General features: G+C 46.4%; 1 protein-coding gene across 9 annotated transcripts in view; it reads left to right on the forward strand.

Moving 5' to 3' along the window:
* AFDN (afadin, adherens junction formation factor) overlaps positions 1-27,648 on the forward strand; it is a 350,456-nt gene that overhangs the window by 39,864 nt on the left and 282,944 nt on the right. For 6 of the 9 annotated variants that reach the window (XM_033938337.1, XM_033938335.1, XM_033938342.1 and 3 more), the window contains exon 3: positions 13,562-13,677. In XM_033938337.1, coding sequence (XP_033794228.1) covers positions 13,562-13,677 — 116 coding nt within the window. The remainder of the gene's footprint in view (positions 1-13,561; positions 13,678-27,648) is intronic. The other 3 variants (XM_033938336.1, XM_033938344.1, XM_033938343.1) reach the window with 1 other exon arrangement.

Genomic DNA, 27,648 nt, shown 5'->3' on the forward strand with positions numbered 1-27,648 from the left:
CATTACAAACAAGGAAAGATAGGGAAAGGAAATACATGTTATTTGATAGTAAATAATACATTCAAAGGAAAAAACAAAAGGAAGGGAAAGATCAATGTACTTCCGAGAAGCTATAAAATACAGTTGAAATAATGCCATTAGTCGAGCTTACTAATTATCGAATGCGTCCTTAAAAAGAAAGCTTTTTAATTTGCTCTTAAATCTATCCAAGTTGCGTTCTTTCCTTAAGTAGTGAGTTCCATGTTTGAGGGGCTGTAACAGAAAAAATGAATTGCCGCCGTGTATTCAAGTTTTCAAGTTTTTCAAGTTTTATTAGGATTTTATATACCGCCTATCAAGGTTATCTAAGCGGTTTTACAATCAGGCACTCAAGCATTTTCCCTATCTGTCCCGGTGGGCTCACAATCTATCTAACGTACCTGGGGCTATGGAGGATTAAGTGACTTGCCCAGGATCACAAGGAGCAGCGCGGGGTTTGAACCCACAACCCCAGGGTGCTAAGGCTGTAGCTCCAACCACTGCGCCACACACTCCTCAATAATAATTTTAAGTGAGGGAATCATCATTAAATGTTGTTCATTCAATCTCAATAATATATTCAAGGTGTAGGGAATCAGTAGTTTATAAATAAAAGCAGGAGTTTTATAAAGTAATGATTTGAGTGTAAGCAGACTTAGTTTATATATTATCCGGTGAGCTACCGGGAGCCAATGTGCTTTCTTAAGGAGAGTTGTCACGTGATCGAACTTCCTAGCTTTCGATATAAGTTTAATAGAAGCATTTTAATAATCTGTAAATGTTTGATTTCATTTTGGGCTATTCCCTTAAATAGGGCATTGCAGTAATCAATTTTAGAAATTACCAAGGAAGGGTTTTGAATGTTAAGTGACTTTGGACATAGAAATTGCGAAACTGAACGAATTTGATGAAGTCTGAAAAAGGTTGATTTAACAATGCTACTAATGTGGTCGTGATAGGTTAGTTTATAATCAAAGATAACCCCTAGAATCTTAATGCTGCTAGTTGACTGTAGAGTGGTACCCATGATAGTGATGGGAAAAATGAGCTTAGAACTGTCTTTCCAGGGAAACAGCATAACATTTGATTTGTTAACATTAAGCGCTAATCTATTAGCGTCAAGCCATTGGTGTATCTGTTCAATTTTCTTATTGATTGCTATCGTTTCAAGGGGATTATTGGTATCTAGAGAATGTAAAAGCTGAATGTCATCTGCGTAAGCAAATACGTTAAAACCAATGGAGTGGCAGAGAGTCATCAATGGTGCAAGAAAAATATTAAACAAAAGTAGTAAAAGAATGGACCCTTGGGAATACCATGTGTTGAAAAACTTTCAGAAATTGAATTGTTAAAAGACACAGTAGAAGAGCGGTCTGCAAAGTATGTTATAAACCAAGAAAGAACCTGATCTGTGATGCCAATAGATTGAAGTCTATCAGTAGATTGTGATCAATCGTATCAAAAGCAGATGAAAGATCAATAGAAATCAAAAGAACAGATTGGTGGTGATCCAGAAAGTAAAGTATGGAGGTAGACATGCCAATCAGCAAGTGTTCTGTAGAGTGATGCTGTCTAAAACCTGTTTGATTCGGATGTAAAATATTGTTTTTTCCTATGAATTCTGATATTTGATTGAATACCACCTTCTCAGTCAGCTTTGCTAGGAAGGGAATATTTGCGATTGGTCTGTAGTTCGATTTATCCTCAGGACTAGTTTTTTGATCCTTGATAATAGGGCGGATAACTGTTTCCTTCCAGGCCGTTGGCATGGTGCTTTGCTGAAGACTTTCATTAATTAGGGCAAGGATGAAAGGACCGAAAATAGCAAAGTAACGTTTAAGAATAAAGGGGGGGATTGAATCTGCTTGGGAACCCTTAATATTAATAGTCTTAATGAGGGATTCAATCTCCATAAGATTTGGTAGGTTGAATTGTGAGCATTTTGAGGATAGTGACCCTAGCTCAATTTCTTCTTGATCTGTTATTGTATGATGATTCCAAGTAAGATTTTTCCTTAATATTCACTTTGTCTATAAAATTGTGTATGGAATAAAGTGCAGAGGAATTTTTGGCTTTCAAGATTTGGCCTGAGTAATATTTCAGTTTTCCCTGATTTATTTTTGATTTATACAATAAAAATTGTGTAAGATTTCTAAGTTTCATTTGTTTAGCTTCAATGGCCAAGAAAATATTTGACTCAAATTTGCCAAAATTGTGTAGGGATATAAACTTAAGGTTTAGTTTAGTTTAGGGATACTGTACCTGTTCATGATATGCTATCAAAGAAAGAGCTATATCTCCACAAATATTCCACTGGCAGGTCTTAAATTTTACCAGAGTTTGTTTGGGTCATGTAAAATTCAGCATACAAAGTTTTCATCAAAATCTAAATTAGACCACTTGACACGGAATGACCCAGTTGTAGAAGATTTTGCACTTATTGAAAGAAAAAGGAAGAAGCCTTACCAAAGCCCTTACTTTTTCCTTAGCTATTCTGGAAGTCAAAAGAATCTGCTAGCCCCTTATGTGAGATCTAACCTCGTGTTCCGATTCCCTCTGTGTAGATTTTTCTGATAAACCTGTTGGGGTATATATCCATTTGTTTTATCCATTCAAATCTCATAAATGTGTTTTATGTATCTGATTTGTAAAATTGCTGTTCTTTTTGTAGGCTAAACTCTGAGGTTTAAGATTTTACTAATTAAAGCCCATAGAAATATGTATATTCTCTCAATAATAATAATAATAATTTATTTCTTATATACCGCTATACCGTGAAGTTCGAAGCGGTTTACAATAAAGATACAATTGACAGTACATGGGATAGAAACGGTTTACAATAAAGATACATTTAGTCAGTACATGGGATACAAGTGGGTTACAGTAAAGATATATTTTGTCAGTACATGGGATGCAAGTGGGTTACAATACAAGTAGATAAAATAGGACTTATTTACTTATTTGTGTTCCCTTTCAATCATTAACAAACACTTCTTTCTGTTTAATTGAGCTAATTGATGAGTGGATCAATATAACAAGAACTTAGCTTAATTTGATTATGATGCAGTAGCAAATGGAGCTTTAGGGTGGCTCACAGGACCTTGCACTGCTTTGGGAGTGACATACTGGAGAGCTTAGGAGAGCATTAGTCTATATATCCTGGTGATGTCACTGGGTTAGAAAGGGTACATTATCTTACTTGCTCAGACTGTTGTGGTTGAATAAAAGGAAAGGAAATTCAAAGATATGACTACACTTCACTGTCACATGTTTGAATAGAATTCCTTCATACATAATTTTCTTCAGTTGTGATCGGACGTGACCCAATATTCAAAGGTACTTATGTGTCTTGAGATGGCTTCTATACATGCATCACTCTCCAGACAATGCTACTGGAATAGTGAAATTTCTAGAATTGAATGGATTGCAGGACCAGAGGCAGGTCTTCTCAGATGAATCTGATTTCTTTAACTGGGTGACCAAACAGTTGGATATGGGAGGGGCGCTAGATGTATAGTGTACTTGGACTTTAGCAAAGTTTTTGACACAGTGCCACATAGGCGACTGATAAACTGAATGCATGCGGTATGGGCCCCAAAGTGACGAACTGAATTAATTAAAAGCTGGTTAAGTGGAAGGAGACAAAGGGTAGTTGTCATGGAGTTTGCTCAGAGGATAGGGATGTTAGTGAAGTGCTGCAGGGATCTGTCCTTGAGCCAGCTCTAGTTAACATCTTTGTGAGTGATATTGCGGAAGTCTGTCAAAGTTTGTCTTTTTGTGGATGATACCAAGCTCTGTAATAGGGTAGACACTCTGGAGGGTGTGGATAACATGATCTAGCAAAGCTTGAATAGTCTGGTAATTGGCAACTAAGATTTAATGCTAAAAAATGCAAGGTCATGCACTTGGGCTGCAAAAATCTAGGAGAACATTATAGTATAGGGATCAAAGTAGTTCTATGTGCGGAAGAATAGCAGGGGGTGATTGGGGGTGGCAAAATAGAAAAGACAACAGTCAAAGCCAGGAGGATGTTTGGGTGCATAAGGAGAGGAATGGGTCAGTAGGAAAAGGGAGGTGATAATGCTGTTGTATAAGTTCTGGTGAGGCCCCATTTGGAATATTGTGCAATTTTGGAGACCCCACTTTCAAAAAGATATAAAGATGGAGTCGTCCAGACAGCTACAAAATAGGTTAGTGGTCTTTGTCAGAAATTGTATGGGACAGACTTAGAGACTTTATTATATATACTCTGGAGGAGAGACAGGAGAGAGGGGATATGATAGAAATGTTTAAATATCTCCATGGCATTAATGTACAGGAGGTGAGTGTTTTTTTCAAATTAAGGAAAACTTTGAAGGAGAGGGCATAGGATGAAGTTAAGAGGTGTTAGACTCAGGAGTAATGTACAAAAATACTTCTTTACAGAAAGGGTGGTAGATGCATGGCATAGTCCAGGGCTGCCATCAGAAATTTCTGGGCCCCTTACTGAGCAATCCTATTGGCCCCCCCCATGCACCCCTTCCCCCCCACTTTTGTCCGGGGGGGGGTGCTATCAGGAAATCGGCAGGGGACAAAAAAAAGTATGACAGCAGTGTTTATTGTTGTGCACAGCAGAAGCATAATACAGGAATTTGTGCTATGGTGGCCTAGGACCAATGTTTCCTCTAAGGATTGATGAGGTATGTGTAAAAAAAATATGCATGAGCGACAAGTTACATACTCCACAAATTTATGAGCAGGCACGGAGGACGCATTTTTAAACAAATGTAGTTTATCCTTGTACTCCTTATGTTTGTATGTTTATTGTTCAAGTGGTTTTATTTATTTCCCCAAATTTATTTTTGTTATACGCATTGAAAATATTTGATATTGCGTTTAAATCAAAACCTCAATAAACTTGAAACGAGTGCCCGTGAGATTGTGGGAGGGTTAAATACTCAAAACTTAGAAGAATAACAATTTACTTAAAGTTTTTGCTACGCCAGCTTTCTGGTATCTTTACATACAGTGGCGTACCTAGCATATGTAACACCCGGGGCCCATCATTTTTTGGCACCCCCCCCCCATCTGTAAGAAAAACATGATTTTTAGTAACAAACCACACGTCACACATGAGTACCTAGGAAAAGGCAGCATCTTATATATTGCAGTGAGCAGTACATCAATACACCCATTGTAAAACTAAACAAGCCAGACCAGCACAGATCAATCCTACACCGTCAGTCCTAACAGAAAACCATGTCTTTCGAACACAGAAAACACCTTCGCCTAGTATGGAATATGTCATCACAAACGAACCCCTCCCCCTTTTGCAAAACTGTAGTGTGGATTTTAGCCACGGTGGTAACAGCCCTGACGCTCATAGAATTCTGAGCATCAGTGCTGCTAAAAAAAATGCTCCACAGTTTTGTAAAAGGGGGGATAAAATAGAAATACACAGTTTCAACGCTCTAGCTCAGAGATGCCCAAACTTTTTGGGCTTGCGAGCTTCTTTAAAATGACCAAGTCAAAATGATCTACCAAAAATAAAATTAAAAAACACAAAGCACACTATATGCTGAGAAAATGTTAATTATCATTTCTATTCTGGGTTTTTTTCAAAGAGGTTAAGGCAGATGACTCTATGCATTGTCACCTCAGTGACAACCATACAAAAATAGACAAATATACCCCCCATCCTTTTTATTAAACCACAATAGCAGTTTTTAGCGCAGGGAACTGCGCTAAATGCCCAGCGCTGCTCTCGACGCTCATAGGCTCCCTGCACTAAAAAACACTATTGCGATTTAGTAAAAAGGGGGGCCATAGTGCAAAATATTGACAGCATATATAAATTCAGACACATTTTGATCACTAAATTGAAAATAAAATCATTTTCTTACCTTTGGTAATTTCATCAGTCTCTGGTAGAGAGCTGCACGGGAACGGGGATGGCGGGGATCCCGCGGGTTCCCCCTTTGGGTCACGGGGATCCCGTGGGGACGCCCCTTAGTGTTGCGGGGATCCCGTGGGGACGCCCCCTAGGGTCGCGGGGATCCCATGGGGACGCCCCCTAGGGTCGCGGGGATCCCGTGGGGACGCCTCCAAGGGTCGCGGGGTTCCTGCGGGGTTGGATCGCAGTGCACTCGAGCCGCGAGGGTAGTCTCCTTCTCCTTACCTGCCCTGTCGCAGCACATAGCCGAACGGAAATCTTCCCGATGTCAGCGCTGACGTCGGAGGGAGGGCTTAAGCAAAGCCCTCCCTTCCTCCGACGTCAGTGCTGACATCAGGAAGACTTCCGGTCGGCTGTGTGCGGCAGGGCAGGTAGGGAGAAGGCAATGGCGTACGAAAGAGGGGGGAGGGGACGGTCCGCCTCGGAGAATGTGCACAGCTGGTCAGGTCCCCCGATCGACCGACAACAGGCCCGGCCAACAAATCTCCCTGCCCTGTAGCCGCGAATCTAAATTACCTCTTACAGCAGCTTCACTACTCCAGCTGCTGTAAGAAGGTAATTTAGATTCGCGGCTACAGGACGGGGAGATTTGTCCGACCGGGCCTGTTCTGTTGTCGGTCCGGTGCAAAAGCGCCACAAAGGTGGAGGCAGGGAGGGAGGAAAGGTGGAGTGGAGAAGAAAAGACGCTTAAGGGGGGAGAAGGCCGCTGAAAGCACTGGGGAAGACAAAGGGGTGGAAAAGAACGCTGAAAGGACATGGGGTAAATGGGAGGAGGGGGGGGGAAGGACCCTGAAAGCACTGGGGAAGACAAAGGGGTGGAGAATGCCACTGAAAGGACATGGGGAAGACAGAGGGGGGAGAAGGACGCTGAAAGTACATGGGGAAGACAGAGGGGGGAGAAGGACGCTGAAAGTACATGGGGAAGGCAGAGGGGGGAGAAGGATGCTGCCTGACAGGACATGGGGAAGATGGTGGGGGAGAAGGACACTGAAAGGAAATGGGGAAGAGGGAATGGGAAGAAGACACTGGCAGGGAAGAAGGCAGAGGTGCCAGACTATGGGGGGAGCGGAGGGAAAAAGATGGGTGCCAGACCAATTTGGGAGGGGGGAGAAAGGGAGAGGCACAGTAACAGAGCAAATGGAAGACACAGAGAGAAGAGAGGCAGTGGATGGAAGGAATTGAATGAGAACATGAAGAAAGCAGAAACCAGGCAATAAAGGTAGGAAAAATATTCTTTTTTTTTTTTTTTATTTTTTTGCTTAAGGATAAAGTAGTATATTAGTTGTGTTGATAAAAATTTATAAACATTAGAGGCTCTGGTAGAAACCCGTTTACAAAGTATGTATTCTTCCCAATTAATATTTCCAAATTAATAAAGTATTTTTGCTTATTTTTAAATGGGTTTCTACCAGAGCCTTTAATTCAGTAGCATAATTAAATGAAATAACTATTTCTGTAGTTTATAGGGACGGGCGGGGACGTAGGGGATTCCTCGCGGGGACGGGTGGGAACGGAGGGGATTCCTCGCGGGGACGGGTGGGGACGGAGGGATTCCTCACGGGGACGGGTGGGGACGGGTGGGAGTCCTCACGGGGACGGGTGGGACTTTGGCGGGGACGGGTGGGATTTCTGTCCCTGCGCAACTCTCTAGTCTCTGGTTGCACTTTATTCTTCTGACTGTGCATCCAATACTTCTTCCCTTCTTTCAGCCTCCTGTATGCTTCCTCTTCTCCAGACCTCATTCCCTCCCCCAACTTTTTCTTTCTTTCTATATGTCTGTCTTTCTCTGATTCTGTGCCCCGTTTTTTTGTTTTGTTTCTGGTTCCCTGTCCCCCCCCCTTCTTTCTTTCTTCCTTCCTGCCTCCCCCATGCCACCACTGCCGCGGAATAGGCTGCTGCTGCCGGTATCGGGAACAAGCCATCTCCTTGCTTCTCTTCTGCATGGGGCTGATCAACTCTCGCCGCCCGACGTCAATTCTAACGTCGGAAAGGACGTTCCGGGCAGCCAGGCAGCGATTGGCTAGCCAGAACGTCCTCTCGACGTCAGAATTAACGTCCTCTCGACGTCAGAATTGATGTCGGGCCGCGAGAATTGGTCGGCCCTGCAGGGAGATCAAAGAACACGGTGCCAGCCTGATCCCCGATGGCAGCAGTGAGAAGGGAAGGGAAGCAGGTTGGGCACCACTGCTCTAGACGAGCCGCATTCTAGGGAGAACAGTGGACCGCCCCCCCCTTGGTACGCCACTGGAGCAGCACCGTGTCTGGCCGGCTCATTCCATTCAAAGCCGCGGGTGGCGGCTCCTTGCGAGATCCGCGCCTGCGTCTGAAGCCTCTCTGATGGTGTGACGTCAGAGAGGCTTCCGATGCAGGAGTGGATAGCGCAAGGAGCCGCCAACCCGCGGCTTTGAACAAACGAGCCGGCTGCTGCTCCAAAAGGAAGAGAATGATGCCTCCATAAAACCTGGAGAGCCACACGCGGGCCGCGTGTTTGAGACCGTTGCCTTAGAGGGAACACTGCCTAGGACCCTGGAGGAGCCCGGGCCCCCTGTCACCTCCGGGCCCCTGAATGCAGGACTGGTAGTACTGCCCTGATGGCGGCCCTGGCATAGTCTCCCAATAGAGGAGGTTAAAGTGAAGACTGTCTGAATTCAAGATGGCATGGGACAGACATGTGGGATCTCTTAGGGATAGGAGGAGATAGCAGATTTTGTGGATAGGCAGACTGGATGGGCCATTTGGCTTTTATCTGCCGTCATATTTCTATGTTTATGGAAATATTCAGATTACCTAGGTCAGGCTTGTCTAGTCCACAGGCCAAAACTCGGTCTGCCAACACCATTTTCTTGGCCCACAGAAGTTCCCTTTCCAGTGATGGGATTTCTGATTCCCTGCCACGCTGGGTTAACTGGGAGCTTTAGTTGCTCGGTACTGGAAGTTGAGACTGACTAACTCAACTTCCAGTGCAGCACAGCTCATCCTTGTGGCAGAGAAGCAGGGATCCCACTGGAGAATTTCACTGCTGGCAGGGAAGCAGAGAACCTGAGAAATTCATCTTCCAGCTCTAGGGAGGCGGAGATCCATTGAATGTAGCTACTGGCAGTCAAGTGAGGAGAAAGAGACAGGGTGTAGGCTGGAGGGTAGATACATATAAGAGAGAATGAGTGAAGGATGTTGGGGGAGGGAGGGCATGTGGAGAGAAAATCAGGCAAAAAGGCAAATGGGGAGACAAGTGTGCAAAATGTATGTACTGCTTGTAGGCATACCCCCCCCCCAAAAAAAAAACAACAACAACAACAACAAAACAAAACCCAAACAAACCTGAGGATGGGAGGGTCATAAAAACTAAAGAAAGCATGGAGTTTCATTTCGAAACTGCCATTTATCTCCCTCAATGCAATCTATACAATTTTCAGTCCTCTTTCCATTGCTGTAGCTCGCTGATTCTCATCAGCCATTTTTCCTGTAAAACGCCACGAACCAAAAGGCTTTCATGGTATATAAATAAAAATATTGTTGTTATTGACATTATTGAGATTAGGGGGAACAGTGGCATAGCCAGTGTGTGTGTAGGGGCTGGGACCAATGTTCCCTCTAAGGATTGATGAGGTGTGTGCAAAAAAAAATATGCATGAGCGACAAGTTACATATTCCACAAATTTATGAGCAGGCACGGAGGACGCATTTGTAAACAAATGTAGTTTATCCTTGTACTCCTTATGTATTTTTAATCATCTATGGATATGTTTGTATGTTTATTGTTCAAATGGTTTTATTTATTTCCCAAAATTTATTTTTGTTATACACATTGAAAATATTTGATATTGCGTTTAAATCAAAATCTCAATAAACTTGAAACTTGAAATGAGTGCCCATGAGATTGTGGGAGGGTTAAATACTCAAAACTTAGAAGAATAACAATTTACTTAAAGTTTTTGCTTCTCCAGCTTTCTGGTATCTTTACATAATGCAGTGGTGTACCTAGCATATGTAACACCCGGGGCCCATCATTTTTTGGCACCCCCCCCCATCTGTACGAAAAACATGATTTTTAGTAACAAGCCACACGTCACACGTCACCTAGGAAAAGGCAGCATCTTACATATTGCAGTGAACAGTACATCAATACACCCATTGTAAAACTAAACAAGCCAGACCAACACAGATCAATCCTACACCGTCAATCCTAACAGAAAACTATGTCTTTCGAACACACAGAACACACCTTCGCCTAGTATGGAATATGTAATCACAAACTAACCCCTCCCATAGACAAAGGTTAAATTGAACCAGCAAGAAGCTGGACTCTGCATACAATGCTTCACAGAAACAGTGACACATGTCTCCTAAAGCAATAAATAAATAGAAATTTTTTTCTACCTTTGTCTTCTGTGGTTTCTGCTTTCCTCATCTTCTTGTAACTCTCTTCCTTCCATCCACTGTCTGCCGTCTCTTTTCCCCTATATGGCATCTTCTCTCCTTCTATGCCCCTTCCAGAAACTGTATGCCTCCCCCTTCCATCTCTCCTTTCACCCCCATTGGTCTGGCATCTCTCTCCTCTCCTTCCCTCTCCCACACCTCTCCTCTGCAATCCCTTTCCCTTTTTTCCCTCATTTCCCTTTTCAATTTATTTTCTGCATCTGTCTAGATTATGTTCTTACTACTCTCTCATCAATGTTCTTTTTTACTGTCTACCTAAAGCTTGCCACCTCTTTCCCTCACCCCTCCAGTGTTTCCCTAACTCAATCCTTTTCTCCCCATCATGTGTCCTCCTTTTATTTATCCCCTCCTTCCATCATATACCCTTTTTCTCCAACCCTTCCATCTAGTACCTTCTCCTCTCTCTGTCCACTTATCATCCAGCATCTGCTTCCCTCTTTCTCTCCTCCCATTTCCTTCTGGCATTTGCTCCCTTATCTCTCCCATCTGCACTTCCATCCAGCATAGGTTCCCCACTACCATCCAATGTCTGCCCTTTCTCCCTCCATCCACCCCTCTTCAATCAGCATCTTCCCCCTTTCTTTCCCTCCAATATCCTTCCCCCTTATGTCTCTCTCCTTTCTCTGTACATCAATTCCATCAGCACCACCCTTCCATACCACCCTGCCCCCTTTCTTTCCCTCCACCACTCTTCCATTCCAGCAGTCCTGCTCCTTTCTCTCCCTTCATGCAGCAAGGTCCCGCGATGATTGTAGCTGCCTGCTGCCAATCCACCCCACTCTGACGTACTTGCTCTAGAGCGGACTCAGCAGCTGCATGCTGGAAGGGCCCACGATGACTCGTCTGCTGGCTCTGCTCTGGAAGAAATAAGTTACGTTGGAGGGGGTGGGCCCGGCAGACACAGGGAGTTGCGGCAAAGTCCCGCAATGATTGTGTCTGCTGGGTCCACCCCCTCCGACGTAACTTACTTCTTCCAGAGCAGAGCCAGCAGACGAGTCATCGCGGGACTTCCCCACACCTGCTCCCCCAAAATTGCCATGCTTCGGTTCCTCTTTTTTCTTCCTCCCTCCCCCCGCGGGACCCTGCAGCACCATCAACTCTTACTCCCTCTAACGCCGGCCCTGCAGCTCCGGACTTCCCCGCACCTTCCCCCCCCCGATCGCTATTATTTTAAATGTTATAGCGGCGGCGCTGTATCCATCAGTGGAGACGTCTAACCTCGGCCTGCCCCGGAACTCTTACTGCAGCAGCTGCCCGTCTAGGCAGGAACAGGAAGTCACTGTTGCAGTAAGAGTTCTGGGGCAGGCCGAGGTTAGATGTCTCCACCGCCAGGGTCGGAAACCAAACCCCCACCCCGACGTCCGATTCCTCCCCCAGCCTCCCCTTACCTTGCGACGCGTGTGTGCGCTGTGACGAGAAACTTGTGCGCTGCGATGTAATATTTTGTGCGCCAGCGCACGCCAGCGCAGCTTAGCGGGAACACTGGCTGGGACCCCCCACTTTGGGTTGAGGCCACCTCCTAACCTGCTTTGCTCCCTTTAAAAGGCTGGTAAGGTAAGGTTACCAAAGCCTCACCAGCCAAAGAAGTCATTGCTAAACTGCTCTCTTCCTCCTGTCTCTGCTGCAGTAACCCAGAGGTCAGTCGGTGCTTGCAGCCACTGACGCAGGAACTGAATATGCTTTTGGCATCCAGAGTTGTTAGCTGAAGGCACCTTGCTGATTTCCAGGTTACTACAACAGCAAGGAAGGAGGGATGTGACTCGGCAGAGAATCCTTTGATTGGTGGCAAAGATACTAATTGTAATGCACTAAAGCAGTGGTCTCAAACATGCGGCCTGCCAGGTACTATTTTGAGGCCCTCAGTATGTCTATCATAATCACAAAAGTAAAATAAAACAGTTTCTTGATCATATGTCTCTTTAGCTATAAATGACAATATTATTATTAAGACTTAGCCAAAAGGAAAGATTTATAAACTATAAAGAGTTTTACCTCATGCAAAATTGTCAATTCTTTAATAACACATGAACTATTTTTTCAGAGGCCCTCCAAGTACCTACAAATCCAAAATGTGGCCCTGCAAAGGGTTTGAGTTAGAGACCACTGCACTAAAGGGAGGAGAGGGAGGGCATATGTTGTTGTCTCCAGTTCACCTCTGCTCCCCCCCCCCCACAGAAAAAAAAATCTGAGGGCTGGCTATACCTTTGGCGGGGAACCCTTAGGATAAGCTTCCCAGCTGCAACCGTCCCGGCTTTCAGATCAGATAATGGTGAATGGTGCAAGAGAAGAGGAAGAGAGAGATTGATGAATTCTGTATGCCAAGGCCAGAGAATGGGCACCCAATTAGAAAAAAAGTAAATGACTAGACTGCAAAGTTAGAATTTTTTAAAAAATAATTGAAGATGAAGAAATGTGGTAGCAGCATTAAGGTATTTTAAATGTTAATAAATATAAATAAGACACAAAGGAAAATAAGGTGACACAATTTTAAAGGACTAAGGGCTCCTTATATGTGTGCTGAATGTGAAGAAGCAATGGAAATTGAATTGGCTTCTTCACATTCAGTACACCACTGATTGGTAAATATAAATTAGTATATAACTGGTATGAGCAGAATAGACGGGCTATTTGGCCTTTATCTGCCATCATGTTTCTGTTTCTATGACACTAAAACTCTCAATTTATAAAAATTAAATTTTTTTAGGAAACAGTTATTTCTTGTTGCATTTTGAGTATATTTATAGATTCAAAAATTTTTTTGTCAAACTATAAATTTGTGGAATTATAGGGTTAAAATGTAATAAGTTAATCCAATTAAAAGGTATCACCTTATTCTTCAGAGAGTGAGTGCATGTGCATACGTGTTTTTGACCCTCTTCGAATGTTATAAAATATAAAATGTGGCCACTGATAGAAAAAGGTTGGACAAACGTGATTGGTGATCTATTAAATTATCATTAAACTTAAAACAGTGCTGGGGCCAAGTGAGGCTGTTTGTCTAGCTATCACAGCTTAAACTAAACTCATATATGGGTAGTAGCTGAATATTGCTACTATTCATATAGCATTGTTGCTTGCAATTTTGCTTATATATTCATGTTACTTGCTTCCAGTATCTATAAAATGTTATGGATGGCTGATCTGGTTTTTAATTTACTGTTTCATTTTTTGAAGAAGAAAGAAGATTGGATATTGATGAGAAACCCCTTGTCGTACAGTTAAACTGGAATAAAGATGACAGAGAGGGGAGGTTTGTCCTTAAGAATGAAAATGACATACTTCCACCAAAGGTAAGGGCTTTTGTAGAGGATTTAGTAGTAATGATTTTCATTTTTTGACTAATCTGCAACTTTTGAGATTTTTATATCTGTTTAGTTTTATAATTTCTTGGAACAATAAAAAGTATTTTGAAAGATGAAAGGCGAGGATATAATCCCTATTCTAAAAGTTAGATAAGGAACAAGACTGATATATGAGCGTTTTTCAAAAAATTTCTGTGCAGTCATATTTTTGTGGGAAATGGTTGGGGCGGGAGAAGTGGTAAGAGGGTGTGTTGTAGAATGTTATGTGACTAGTCAGGCAAAACAGGGTGATTCTGTGGAAAAGTGAAGTAATTTTTCTTTTGAGATTTAAAAGTAAAAAAAAAAAAGTGCAGAAACTTTGAATATCCCTTGTATAGGTAAATTGATAATCAGATGATAGACTTGGTATGTTGTGCACGTAGAGATTTGAGTTTCTGATACCCCCAAGTGCATATCTAAAACTTTTAAATTGGAGTCAACATTTTCAAATTTCTGAACAACTTCACTAGAAAATTTAACTTTTTGTTTTGTTAACTGATGATAACATCCTCTCAACTCTAGTATTAATAAGCCAAATATCTTTAAGGGAAACATCCTGTGGAGGCTCAGATGATATTTGCCCTACAGTCCCTTTCTCTTGAGATAAAATCTGAGGCATAGATTTAAATATAAGATTTGAAGATTCCTGAGAACTTATATCTTCATGAGACCCTACTGGAACCACTTTGGTACCATTAACACAGGAATTTTTAGGTGGGGGAGGAGGAGTTCTATCTAAGGGACTAAGCGATGCTCCCGAGATAGTATGTAAATCCCCTAAGGGAACAGAAATTTCATTAGACTGTAAGATATGACGATACAAGGGTCCAGACACTATTGGTGTTGAACTTTTAGGTGTTTTTAGAAAATTAAACCCCACCAATAGTACCTGCAGCTCCTTGTGGCTCCCAAGGGGCCTGGTGTGCCCCTTAGGGCACACCCCTTTTGCCATACCCTGCGGCTGCACCGCATCCACAGCGTCTTTTGTGGAAATCAAGCAGGCCCCGGATGACATCACTCTCTGTCCTCGGCAGTGCCTGTTGGAAAGCCGGCACTGTTTGTTTGAGGATGGTTTAAAGCAGGAAACAGTCAACTGCAGGGTGGGTGTTTTCCCTTATAACAGCCTCTGGAAGAGCGTTCCAGTTTTCCACCACTTTGAGTGAAGAACTTCCTTACATTTGTACGGAATCTATCCCCTTTTAACTTTAGAGAGTGCCCCCTCATTCTCCCTACCTTGGAGAGGGTGAACAACCTGTCTTTGTCTACTAAGTCTATTCCCTTCATTATCTTGAATGTTTCGATCATGTGTGTCCCCTCTGTCTCCTCTTTTCAAGAGAGTAGAGGCCCAGTTTGTCTAATCTCTCACTGTACAGCAACTCCTCCAGCCTCTTAACCATTTTAGTTGCTCTTTTCTGGACCCTTTCGAGTAGTACCGTGTCCTTCTTCATGTACGGCGACCAGCGCTGGACGCAGTACTCCAGGTGAGGCCCACCATGGCCCGGTACAGCGGCATGATAACCCTCTCCGATCTGTTCATGATCCCCTTCTTTATCATTCCTAGCATTCTGTTTGTCCTTTTTGCCGCCGCCGCACATTGCGTGGACGGCATCATTGACTTGTCCATCATAACTCCCAAGCCTTTTTCCTGGGAGGTCTCTCCAAGTACCGCCATGGACATCCTGTATTCGTGCATGAGATTTTTGTTACCTACATGCATCACTTTACACTTATCCACGTTGAACCTCATCTGCCATGTTAGATGCCCATTCTTCGAGCATGATAATGTCATGTTACAGACTGTGGGGAAGTACAAGGGGGCACTTGGAGAAATTGAAAGGGGATAGGTTTAGAACAAACGCTAGGAAGTTCTTTTTTACCCAGAGGGTGGTGGACACATGGAACGCGCTTCCGGAGGTTGTGATAAGCCAGAGCACAGTACAGGGGTTCAAGGAAGGTTTAGATAGATTCCTAAAGGATAAGGGGATTGAGGGGTACAGATAGAAATAGAGGTAGGTTATAGGAATAGTCAGGGACCACTTCACAGGTCATAGGCCTGATGGGCCGCCGCGGGAGCGGACCACTAGGCACGATGGACCTCTGGTCTGACCCAGTGGAGGAAACTTCTTATGTTCGCAATCCCCTTGTGTCTTCACTACTCAGAATAACTTTGTATCGTCCGCAAATTTAATCACTTCACTGATCGTATCAATGTCCAGATCATTTATAAAGATGTTGAAGAGCACGGGTTCAAGCACTGAGCCCTGCAGCACCCCTCTGGTGATGCTCTTCCAGTCCGAGTATTGTCCATTTACCCTCACTCTGTTTCCTATGCTCCAGCCAGTTTTTAATCCATGTGGTAAGATGCCATATGGAAAAGGCAGAGAAAAGGAAGACAGTGGATGGAAGGAAGATGAGGAAGGGAGAAACCAGACAACAAAGTTAGAAAAAAATGTATTTCTTTCCTTTCCTTTTTTTTTTTTTTCTTTAGGATAAAGTAGTATTGTAATAGTGTTGATAAATGTTTATAAATAAAGACCTGCCAGCTGAAGACCTCTTCCTCTAGTTCAGCAGCCAGAATTATGATTTATAAAATGGCAATTGTACAGAATATTGTTTCTTTTTATACTTTAATAAAGTAAGTTCCGTATAAAACTATTTGAGGCTTGTGTGGATGGGATCAGATGGTTTGCGGGGATGAGAATCTAGCTCACGGGGACAGAGTTCACGGGGGGGGGGGGGGTGAGGCGGAGATAGGGACAATTTTTTTCCCCCCTTGTCATTCTCTAGCATAGACTACAAACCTAAATGACCAGTTGGTGCAGGATGTTTGAGCAGGCTTTATTGAAGGCAGACAGACTTCTGATAATATTCAGAGTTCTTCATTTTATTTGGCATGCTGGGGATCACCTGCATTGGTGCTTGGAATTGATGCAGAAGAAGCCTTTAACAAGGTGTCCTGGTGTTAACTGCTGAGAACCCTATTGAAGGTCGGTGTTTTGGGACGATTTTATGATTGGATACGTTCTATCTATACCAAGTCTTTACCTTCCCTTCAAATTAATAGAGGTATACAGATAGCTTTGAATTGGAAAGGGGAGCTCGGCAGGGTTGTGCATTATCCCTGCTCTTCTTTGCATTGGCAAGAGAACCTTTTGCTCAGTGTTTGGCATTAGAAAATGCCCTCACAAAAAGATGTCTTTTTCAGCAGTTTGTTTTACTCCTGTTGGCTTACATCATATTTATTGTACTAATTCCGATTTATGTGGTGCTCCAAGTTCAACCCAGAGTCACAAGGAGCTACAGTGGGAATTGTATTTGGTTTTCCAGGTTCTTAAGCTGCTGCACTAACCATTAGGTGGCTACACCAAACTGGTGGCATGTCAAGCCTAGTTTTCCTCTAATCTACTTTTCATGCCTCTCATGTGATTAACAATAGAGAGTTGCGCGGGGACAGGAATCCCACCCGTCCCCGTGAGGAATCCCACCCGTTCCTATAAACTACAGAAATAGTTATTTCATTTAATTATGCTACTGAATTAAAGGCTCTGGTAGAAACCCATTTATAAATAAGTAAAAAGACTTTATTAATTTGGAAATATTAATTGGGAAGAATACATACTTTGTAAACGGGTTTCTACCAGAGCCTCTAATGTTTATAAATTTTTATCAACACAACTAATATACTACTTTATCCTAAAGCAAAAAAAAAAAAAAAAGAAATAGAATTTTTTTCCTACCTTTGTTGCTGGTTTCTGCTTTCCTCATGTTCTCATTCAATTCCTTCCATCTACTCTCTCTCTTCTCTCTGCGTCTTCCATTTGCTCTGTTACTGTGCCTCTCCCTCTCTCCCCCCTTCCAAATTGGTCTGGCATCCATCTTCTTCCCACTGCTCCCCCCATAGTCTGGCATCTCTGTCTTCTTCCCTGCCAGTGTCTTCACCCCACTCTGTCTTCCCCATTTCCTTTCAGCGTCCTTCTCCCCCCCCATATTCCCCATGTCCTTTCAGCGTCCTTCTCCCCCCTCAGTTTTACCTTAAGCGTTTTTTCCTCTCCACTCCACCTTTCCTCCCTTTCTCCCTCCCTGCCCCTTACCTTTGTGGCATTTCCCCGCGCGACTGACAACAGAATAGGCCCGGTCCGACAAACCTCCCTGCAGTCGCGAATCTAAATTATCTTCTTACAGCAGCTGGAGTATTGAAGCTGCTGTAAGAAAGTAATTTAGATTTGCGGCTACAGGCCGGGAGGTTTATCGGACCGGGTCTGTTGTCGGTCGGTCGGAGGAAGCGCCACAAAGGTAAGGGGACCTGGCCGGCTGTGCACCCCCCCCCTTTATGGCTGCACCCGGGGTAGACCGCCCTCCCCACCCCCCCGTTGGATACGCCACTGCCGATTGCAGCACACAGCCGATCGGAACAGAAGTCTTCCCGATGTCAGCGCTGACGTCGGAGGGAGGGAGAGCTTTGCTTAAGCCCTCCCTCCGAAGTCAGTGCTGACATTGTGGAAAACTTTCGTTTCGATCGGCTGTGTGCTGCGGCAGGGCAGGTAGGGAGAAGACGAGCCTCGCATGCATCCCCACGGGATCCCCGTGACCCGAAGGGGGAACCCGCGGGATCCCTGCCGTCCCCGTTCCCGTGCAGCTCTCTAATTCACAGTTGAGATCATCTGTTAGGACTGCACAGTGCTCATAGAGAATGACAGATATGTTCCCGTCCCCATGGGATCTCAATATCCCCGTTCCGTTCCTGTGAGCTCTGTCCCTGTCCCATTCTGTAAGCTCTGTCTTAACTGCACAAGTCTCAAACACTTATGATTTTAAATTGCTTGAGGCTTGTGCTGTTGAGGACGGAGTTCGCAGGGACGGGGATAGAGAGGTCCTTTGGGGGTCGAGGAAAATTTGTATCTGTCATTCTCTAGAGAAGTTTTCTGTTGCACATTGTGCATTTCAGAAGCATAACTCAGATATCTTTGGATGAGATAGGAAAGGTACTTAAACTGGGTAGAGAAGTTCTTTGCCTCTCACACCACTTCATTATGTCAGCTGGAATCAGACTGCAGAATGCAAAAGGGAGCCCTGTTGAAAGATAGCACTCATGAATGGAATTGCTGGGTAGTTTAAAGGAGTTGATATTATTGTAAGTGCATAGAGCCTGTACCCAAGATTTTGACCACCAAGATACTGATCATAACTTCCTCACCAATTGAGAATGATCTTGCAAAATCTCATAGCTGGAACATCTTATCTTTTCACATCTGCACAGATTTATTTTGCATTATCTCAACATTCCTAGGAGTAAAACTCTGTAAAAAGCAAATCATGTCATGGCTTGTTTAACAGCCCCCCCTTTCAGTGTAAAGCAGGACTAGGAGCACTGCACCAAACTTTAGATCCCCCTGTAGCCTCTCGTAGGGAAAATGAAACGAGCTGAATTTCTATGGATAGCTATATAGGACGTAAACACTATCAGAACATAAATAGTCCTACATCAAATGCAGAATCAAAATTTGTGTTCATAAAAATTAAGCTAGAAAGGTAAAAAAAAACCTAGAGTTTACATTTAGTGATAATACTGGAGAAGTAGGAACAAAAATGTGCAGTTGCTAATAAAGATAATTAAAAAAAAAAAAAAGAGAAAAATGCATATCTCTTGCAGGGGGAAGGGAGGGTGAGAGAAAGGATTCTCCTTTCCTCCCTGGCCAGGCAAAAGCGGCGGTAGCAAATTCAATTCACTATCCTGCTTCTACTCTGGGCATCTTCTCTCCATTCGGCCGCCCAAGTGGAAACAGGAAGTTTTCACTGAGGGCAGGCCGCAGTGGAGAGAAGACGCTAGGAGAAGTGGCAGGAGTGGATCACTACTGCCACTGGCAGACTTCTTCTGGACTCTCTTTGGGAAATGTGCGGGGGTGAGGTGGTGGTGGGGGTGCCATAAAAAAAGGTAGATATAGGGAGAGGTGAGATGGGGAGTTGGTGGACTGGAGGAGAGATGGGGAGAAGATAGATGGGAGAAATGAACTTGGTGGAGAGGGGAGATGGACTTGGGGGAGATCATGAAGAGCGGAGATGGGGGAAGGATAGAAGAAATAAGAATCTCAAAACAGGAGAGGGAGATAGATGGTGGACAATAGGATTTAGGGAGAGAAGTTGGACACAAGGGATGGTGTGGAGGGGGGAGAGAGATACTGGATAGGAGGGTAGTTGGGAAGAGAAAGAGAGAGATGGCGGACCCTGGGATGGTGGGAAAGGAGAGAGAGATGAAGGTTGAAAGGGTAATTCAGAAAAGGTGGATCTGTGGATGGAGACGAAAAAAAGTAAAGATACCAGACCTCCGAGGGAAGGAAGGGAAACAGAAGGGGAGGACAGAGACAGAAGATAGATGGTTAGCACGGAGAAAGAAGAAAGAAGGAGACCTGGCAAGCAAGTTATCCGAAGACAACCGGAGCCTGGGACTGATAAGATCTGAATAATGATCAGACAACAAAAGGTAGAAAAAATAATTTTATTTTCTATTTTATGGTGTTAGACCACGAATGTGAGCTAGGATTTAAGAGAGAGAGGAAAAGTGTTTTTTGTTTGTTTATTTTGTTTACACCACAGCGCCAGGAGAGGGCAAAGTGGGTGAAGAGGCTATAAAATAAACCCACCAGGATATTTGAAAAAAATATCCACTTGGGGCAGGAAAATCGAATCGAAAAATCGATTCATTAGGCTGAATCAAATCAAAAATTTTTTTCCCTGAATTGGGCAGCACTAGTGTGCACAAAGCTGTGTGTAGTGGCTCCTCACGTGTTGCAACGTCAGAGAGAAGGCTTCTGATTCAGGCGCAGGACACTGCATGCAGTTTTGTGCACACTACGGCTATGAGGAGGAGGGAGCAGGCTATAGGATAACACCGGGGCCACTGGACTGTGGGCTGCATAAAATGGCCAGGTGGGAGCCGGCCAGAAGCTAAGACACCCGCTGGTCAGAGAGAGTGAGTCCTAAGCCAGCTGGAAGCTAAAGAAGCACAGCCTGGGCTTTGCGATTCCCAATTATATTTAATACCAGCTCTAGCAGGATACACATTTCAAATCTGAAATATTCTAATCACAAAATATAAAATTATTATTATTTTTTTTTAACCTTTTGTTGTCTGGTAATTTTATTCTTCAAATCACATTGGTCTCAGGCTTTGGTTTTGGGTTCCTTCTGTCTTCATCGTGGCATGACTTGACTCCTGAAGGTAAAATAGGCGCAAGAGGAGATGTTGAGTCTGACATGGGTGCAATTTTTTTCCACAGGAGCAAGACATTTCACCGCTCCCATGGGGCGGTGAAAGGTCTTGTCCCCATTCCTGCAGTAAACCAGTTGCAAATATCGCCATTATCTCAGTACAAGCAGGCATGATATTCTCACATGTGGGTGACGTCATCTACGGAGCCCCGATGCGGAAGCATTTTCATAGAAACATAGAAAGATGACGGCAGAAAAGGGCTACAGCCCACCAAGTCTGCCCACTCTTCTGTCCCACCCCATCGAGTCCGAGTACTAATGACCCAGTTCCTTAGCTCGACCCCCGTAGGGATCCTACGTGGATGTCCCATTTATTTTTAAAGTCGAGTACACTGGTGGCTTCGACCACTTGCACCGGAAGTTTGTTCCAGTGATCTACTACCCTTTCTGTAAAGAAATACTTCCTGGTGTCACCATTAAATTTCCCTCCTCTGAGTTTGAACGGGTGTCCCCTTGTGATCGAGGATCCCTTGGGGCAGAAAATATCGCTTTCCGCCTCGACACGACCTGTGATGTACTTAAACGTCTCAATCATGTCTCCCCTTTCTCTACGCTCCTCAAGAGTGTAGAGCTGCAGTTTGTTCAGTCTTTCCTCGTATGGGAGACTCCTGAGTCCGGAGACCATTCTAGTGGCCATTCGCTGGACCGAAGCACGTCTTTTTGGTAGTGTGGTCTCCAAAATTGCACACAGTATTCCAGGTGAGGTTTCACCATGGTTCTGTAGAGCGGCATTATGACTTCAGGTTGACGGCTGATAAAGCCTCTATTGATACATCCCAACATTTGCCTTGCCTTGGATGAGGCCTGCTCCACTTGTTTGGCAGCCTTCATGTCTGAACTGACGATCACACCCAAGTCCCGTTCTTCTGAAGTCTTAGCTAGTGTTTCTCCATTCAAGGTGTAAGTTTTGCATGGATTTCCGCTGCCGAGATGCATGACCTTACATTTCTTAGCGTTGAAGCCCAGCTGCCATGTCGAGGACCAGTTTTCCAACGTGATCAGATCCTGCGTCATACTATCCTTAAGATTGTTTTCACTTACTATATTACACAGTTTGGCGTCGTCGGCGAACAGTGTTACTTTACCCCGAAGCCCTTGGGTCAAGTCTCTTATGAATATGTTGAAAAGAGATGGTCCCAGGACCGAGCCCTGCGGCACTCCGCTAGTTACCTCCGATGTCTCAGAGAGGGTGCCGTTGACCACCACTCTCTGAAGTCTTCCACTCAGCCAATCATTGACCCATGCAGTTAGCTTCTCGCCAAGACCCATCGACTTCATCTTGTTTAATAGTCTGCGGTGCGGGACACTGTCAAACGCTTTGCTGAAATCCAAGTACACTATGTCCAGAGACACTCCCAGGTCCAGCTTTCCCGTCACTCAATCGAAGAAGCTGATAAGATTGGATTGGCAAGACCTACCCCTAGTGAATCCATGTTGACGGGGATCCCTTAGGTCTCCCTCATCCAAAATCGTGTCTAATTTTCCTTTAAGTAGAGTTTCCATGAGTTTACACACAATTGATGTGAGACTCACTGGTCGGTAGTTCGCAGTCTCTGCTCTGCATCCCTTTTTGTGCAGAGGAACGACGTTAGCTGTTTTCCAGTCCAGGGGGACTCTCCCCGTACTTAGGGAGAGATTGAAGAGCATGGCTAACGGTTTCGCTAGAACATCGCATAGCTCTTTGAGCACTCGTGGGTGTAAATTGTCCGGCCCCATGGCCTTGTTCACCTTGAGTCTTGACAGTTCTCTGTAAACATCAGCAGTTGTGAACTCAAAATTCTGAAATGGATCTTCCATGCATTGTCTTGTTTCCAACTGAGGCCCGTTCCCTGATTGAAGATTTAAGTTTGCTCTGCTGCTCCACGCATGCGTGCCTTCCTGCTCCACTAGGGGGCGCATCCCCTCGTGGTCTCCAGTTCAAAATTTTCCGCTGAGCCTAGAAGTCGTGTTTTTTCAGGCTCTGCCCCAACTGCCTTCTAGCACCGCGATTTTCTTATTTTTTCTCGATTAAGTCGCTGTGCGCGAATTTTTTCTTGTTCAACTTGTTCCTGCTTCGTTTTTGAGTGACCCGGAGGCTTCCGTGGCCGCGTGGCTACCCGAGCCGCGGCCACTTTCGATTCTATGTCCCGACCTTTGACCGGCTTTAAAAAGTGCACCCGATGCGAGCGGCTTCTTTCTATCACAGACCCGCATCGCCGGTGCATCCTCTGCCTGGGGGCCGCTCATCCAACCGACTCCTGCCCCCAGTGTGCTACTTTCCAGAACCGGGACCTCCGCCGAAGAAAAGCCCGCATGGCGGATCTCTTCGCCGCCGACCAACCCTCTACCTCGGCCTCGAGGTCGGCCCCGGCCTTGACCTCGGCCCCGAATACCTCGGCATCGCCTCAAGACTCGAATCCGAAGTCCTCGGGACAACAGAAAGCCTCGGCTCCGGGTAAGTCCCCTCTTCAGGTTCCACAACAGCGAAGAAGCCAGCCTCGGGGACACTGGCGATGCATGGCGGAAGTCCCATGCTCACAGCCCCGGCGAAGCCCTCCAAGCCTTCGGGCTGTGCCTCCACCACACGGGAATACTCTGATACGAGGTCGCCCCCGGTGGAGCGCACCGAGGCAGTGGACATGCCCTCGATGCTGTCCGTACCCGTTTTCCAGGACCTACTCCGAGCGATGATCTCATCGGAGCTGTCTGCTGCAATGGCCCATCTACAACCGGCCTCGACCTCGACCCCGCATGTGCCAGACCAGCCTGAGCCTCGCGTCGAGCCACCTCGAGGAAAAGCGCGCAAGCTTCGCCGCATCCCATCCTCCTCGGACTCCTCGCCGAGAAACCCGAGGCGCTCTCCCTCCACAGACCGCCGCGGGGCAAAACGTCGTGCTAAAACGACAGAAACCTCGAACCGCCGTACCTCCAAGAGGGCCCGAGGTTCCCCCACTCTACGAGGCCGTTCACCTACACCTCGTACGGGACCACTGAGGGTGACGGAACTATCACTTTCCAACCCGCGCATCCTCCGAACTCCCCCTCTGACCGGGGCTCTGATCCGAGGTTTCAGACTTTCACCGAGGGAGTCCGGGTCGAGGTCACCGATTCGACATCGATCGGTACCCCGAACCCCGGCATCGTCTCCGAGGGGCTCCTCGAGACGTCAGAGATCCACGACCCCGGAACACTTTCACAGTGCTTCCCCGGTCTCGGAGCGTGGATCGGAACAGGAGCCTCGATACTCGAGGGAAGCCTCCCCATCCTTCTCCACCCGACGGAGGTCTCGTTCACCGACCCCGCAAGGGGCCTCGGGAACATCCCGCCCATCCTTCTCTCGCTTTGTCCAGGACATGGGCCACGCTTTGGACTTAGACCTCCAGTCCGACTCCAGATGCTCTAAAGAGTACCTAGTGGAGCTGGATTTGCCATCACTGCCCAGAGAGTCCCTTCGCTTACCGCCTAACCCGGTACTCCAACAGGCTTTCTTCAGGAACCTCGAGACACCTTATATGGTCACAGCAGTACCCTCCAAAATGGAGGCTAAGTACCGTACAGTACCCTTCCCGGGATTTGAACAACCGCAGCTCTCCCACCAGTCACTGTTAGTAGAATCCTCCTTGAAGAAGGCTCACCCCTCCAGGGCCTCAGCGGCGGTCCCCCCAGGCCGAGAAGGCCGAACCCTAGACAAGTTCGGCAGGAGACTATATCAAAATGCGATGATGGCCTCTAGGGCGCAAAGCTACACTTTCACCTTCACATCCTATCTCAAACACCTCACCTTGGACCTACTGAGAGCCTTTGAGACTGACTTACCGGCCTCCCGCCAAGGAGCATTTAGCCTGCTTGCAGAGTCCCTCTCCAACCTACGCCTCCATCTATTCCACGCGGCCTAAGATGGCTTCAAACTCTCCTCCAGAGAGGCAGCCTTTGCTATCGCCATGCGCCGACTAGCTTGGTTGCGCCTGGTCCACATGGACCCCCAACTTGCAGGACTGGTTGGCTAACCTCCCCTGCGTGGGAAAAGAACTGGTCGATGACACTATCGAGGCGGCTACAAAACGCCTCTCCGAACACGAACGCTCGTTTGCCTCCCTCGTGCGGCAAAAGCCTAAACCGCCCACGTCCAGGCCGTTCAGGGCCCCTCCGCGCCGCTACCCACAAAAATCCACTCCTGCTTTCTCGCGGCCTCCACCCAGGCGCCCGCAAGCCCACCATCGGGCCCTGCCCAAGTCCCAACCGCCTGCGACTACCAAACCGTCCCCGTCCTTTTGACGGGATACGCGGAAGGGGGCGGGCCCTCTCCGCCGTAGTACCTGGCCTCCTTCCCATCGGGGGTCGCCTCAAAGTCTTTTACCCTCGCTGGGAACAAGTCACGTTGGACGCATGGGTGCTTGGCATGATCTCATCAGGATACTCTCTCAACTTTCAGGCCATTCCTCCAGACAACCCCCCAAGGAAATGCCCTCCCAACCGGACACAGCTACCCCTACTCCTCTCCGAAGCTCGAGATCTGCTTCACCTGAGAGCAGTGGAGGAGGTTCCCCCCGGCCAACGGGGGAAGGGCTTCTACTCCCGTTACTTCCTGGTACCGAAAAAAACGGGAGATCTTCGCCCAATACTAGACTTGAGACGCCTCAACAAATTTCTGGTACGGGAAAAATTTTGGATGCTTTCCCTGCCAACCCTCTACCCCCTGATCGACGAGGGCGACTGGCTCTGCTCCCTCGATCTGAAAGAGGTGTACACACATGTTCCAGTGCACCCCGCTCACCGCAAGTTCTTGCGTTTTCAGGTAGGAGACCTGCACCTGCAATACCGAGTCCTACCCTTCGGCCTAGCATCGTCACCTCAGGTCTTCACCAAGTTGCCTCGTGGTGGTCGCAGCTACCTTACGCTCCCAAGGTCTTCAGGTTTTCCCCTACCTGGACGACTGGCTGATCAAAGCCCCGTCCAGGGAAGGGGTTATTTCAGCGACCCAACAGACTATTATCTACCTACAGAGTCTGGGGTTCGAGATAAACTTCCCAAAATCCCAACTACGCCCCTCACAGTCCCTACAATTCATCGGGGCCACGCTGGACACGGTCCACCTCCGTTCCTTCCTCCCCCCTCCGCGTCTAGAGGCGTTAGTAAGTCTGAGCCGAAGGATCTTACTGATGTCCACGGTATCAGCTCGACAGATGATGACTCTCCTGGGCCACATGGCCTCCACTGTCCATGTCACACCTTTCGCCCGTCTCCATCTGAGAATCCCTCAATGGACCCTGGCCTCTCAATGGCGTCAAGACTGGGACCCGATCGATCGTCCCGTGACAGTGACTCCTTCCTTGCAACGATCGCTCCGCTGGTGGGCCGACTCTTCAAATCTTTCCAAAGGTTTTGCTCTTCCTCGCCCCTCCTCACAGCAAGGTACTCACCACGGACTCTTCGGAGTACGCTTGGGTAGCCCACCTGGATGGCCTCCGCACTCAGGGGATGTGGTCAGCAGAAGACCACCGCTGTCACATCAACGTGCTAGAGCTCCAGGCCATCTATCTCGCAGCTGTAGCTTTTCAACATGTGCTTCACGACCGGGTGGTCTTCATCCGAACCAACAACCAGGTAGCAATGTACTACGTAAACAAACAAGGGGGGACAGGGTCTTGGTCCCTCTGTCGGGAAGCCATGCGCCTCTGGAAATTGGGCAATCTCCAACAACACCTTCCTTCGAGCGGTGTACATACAAGGAGAACAAAACTGTCTGGCGGACAGACTCAGCCGCCTCCTCCAGCCACACGAGTGGTCACTGCACTCTCAGACCCTACGACAGGTGTTCGAAAAGTGGGGGACGCCTCAAGTAGATCTGTTCGCATCCCCCCACAATCACAAACTGCCCCTATTCTGCTCCCGGATACACTCCCCGGACCGACTCGAGGCCGACGCCTTCCTCCTCGACTGGGAGGGAACGTTTCTGTGCGCGTTTCCGCCGTTTCCTCTGATCCTGCGAACGCTGGTCCACCTGAAAATGGTGAAAGCCACCCTGATCCTGATTGCTCCTCGCTGGCCACGCCAGCCTTGGTTTTCCCTTCTACTTCAACTCAGTGTCAGAGATCCACTGCCTCTGCCTCGATTTCCCTCTCTACTATCACAGAGTCAGGGTTTGCTGTTACATCCCAATCTTCAATCTCTTCATCTGAATGCTTGGTTTCTTTCCCCCTGACTTCTCTCCCCGTGTCTCAATCAGTCAAGGAGATATTGGAGGCCTCTAGAAAGACCTCGACGAGAACCTGCTATTCTCAAAAGTGGACCAGATTCTCAGCCTGGTGCTCCTCTCACAGCCAGGACTCGGTGTCGGTCCCCGTCCCTCTGGTCCTTGACTATTTACTTCAATTATCTCACGCCGGCCTAAAGACCAACTCCATTCGAGTACATCTCAGTGCGATTGCGGCCTTTCATCAGCCCCTGGAAGGAAAAGCCCTCTCGCTCCACCCCTTAGTCTCTCGCTTCATGAAGGGTCTTCTGAATGTCCACCCTCCTCTCAAACCCCCTCCGGAGGTTTGGGACCTTAACGTGGTCTGGCTCAACTAATGAAACCTCCATTTGAGCCCCTAGACAAATGCCATCCTAAATTCCTCACGTGGAAGGTGATTTTCCTGCTTGCACTCACTTCCGCCCGGCGAGTCAGTGAGCTAC

The sequence above is a fragment of the Geotrypetes seraphini genome, chromosome 3, assembly GCF_902459505.1.
Source record: "Geotrypetes seraphini chromosome 3, aGeoSer1.1, whole genome shotgun sequence".
NCBI lineage: Eukaryota > Metazoa > Chordata > Amphibia > Gymnophiona > Dermophiidae > Geotrypetes > Geotrypetes seraphini.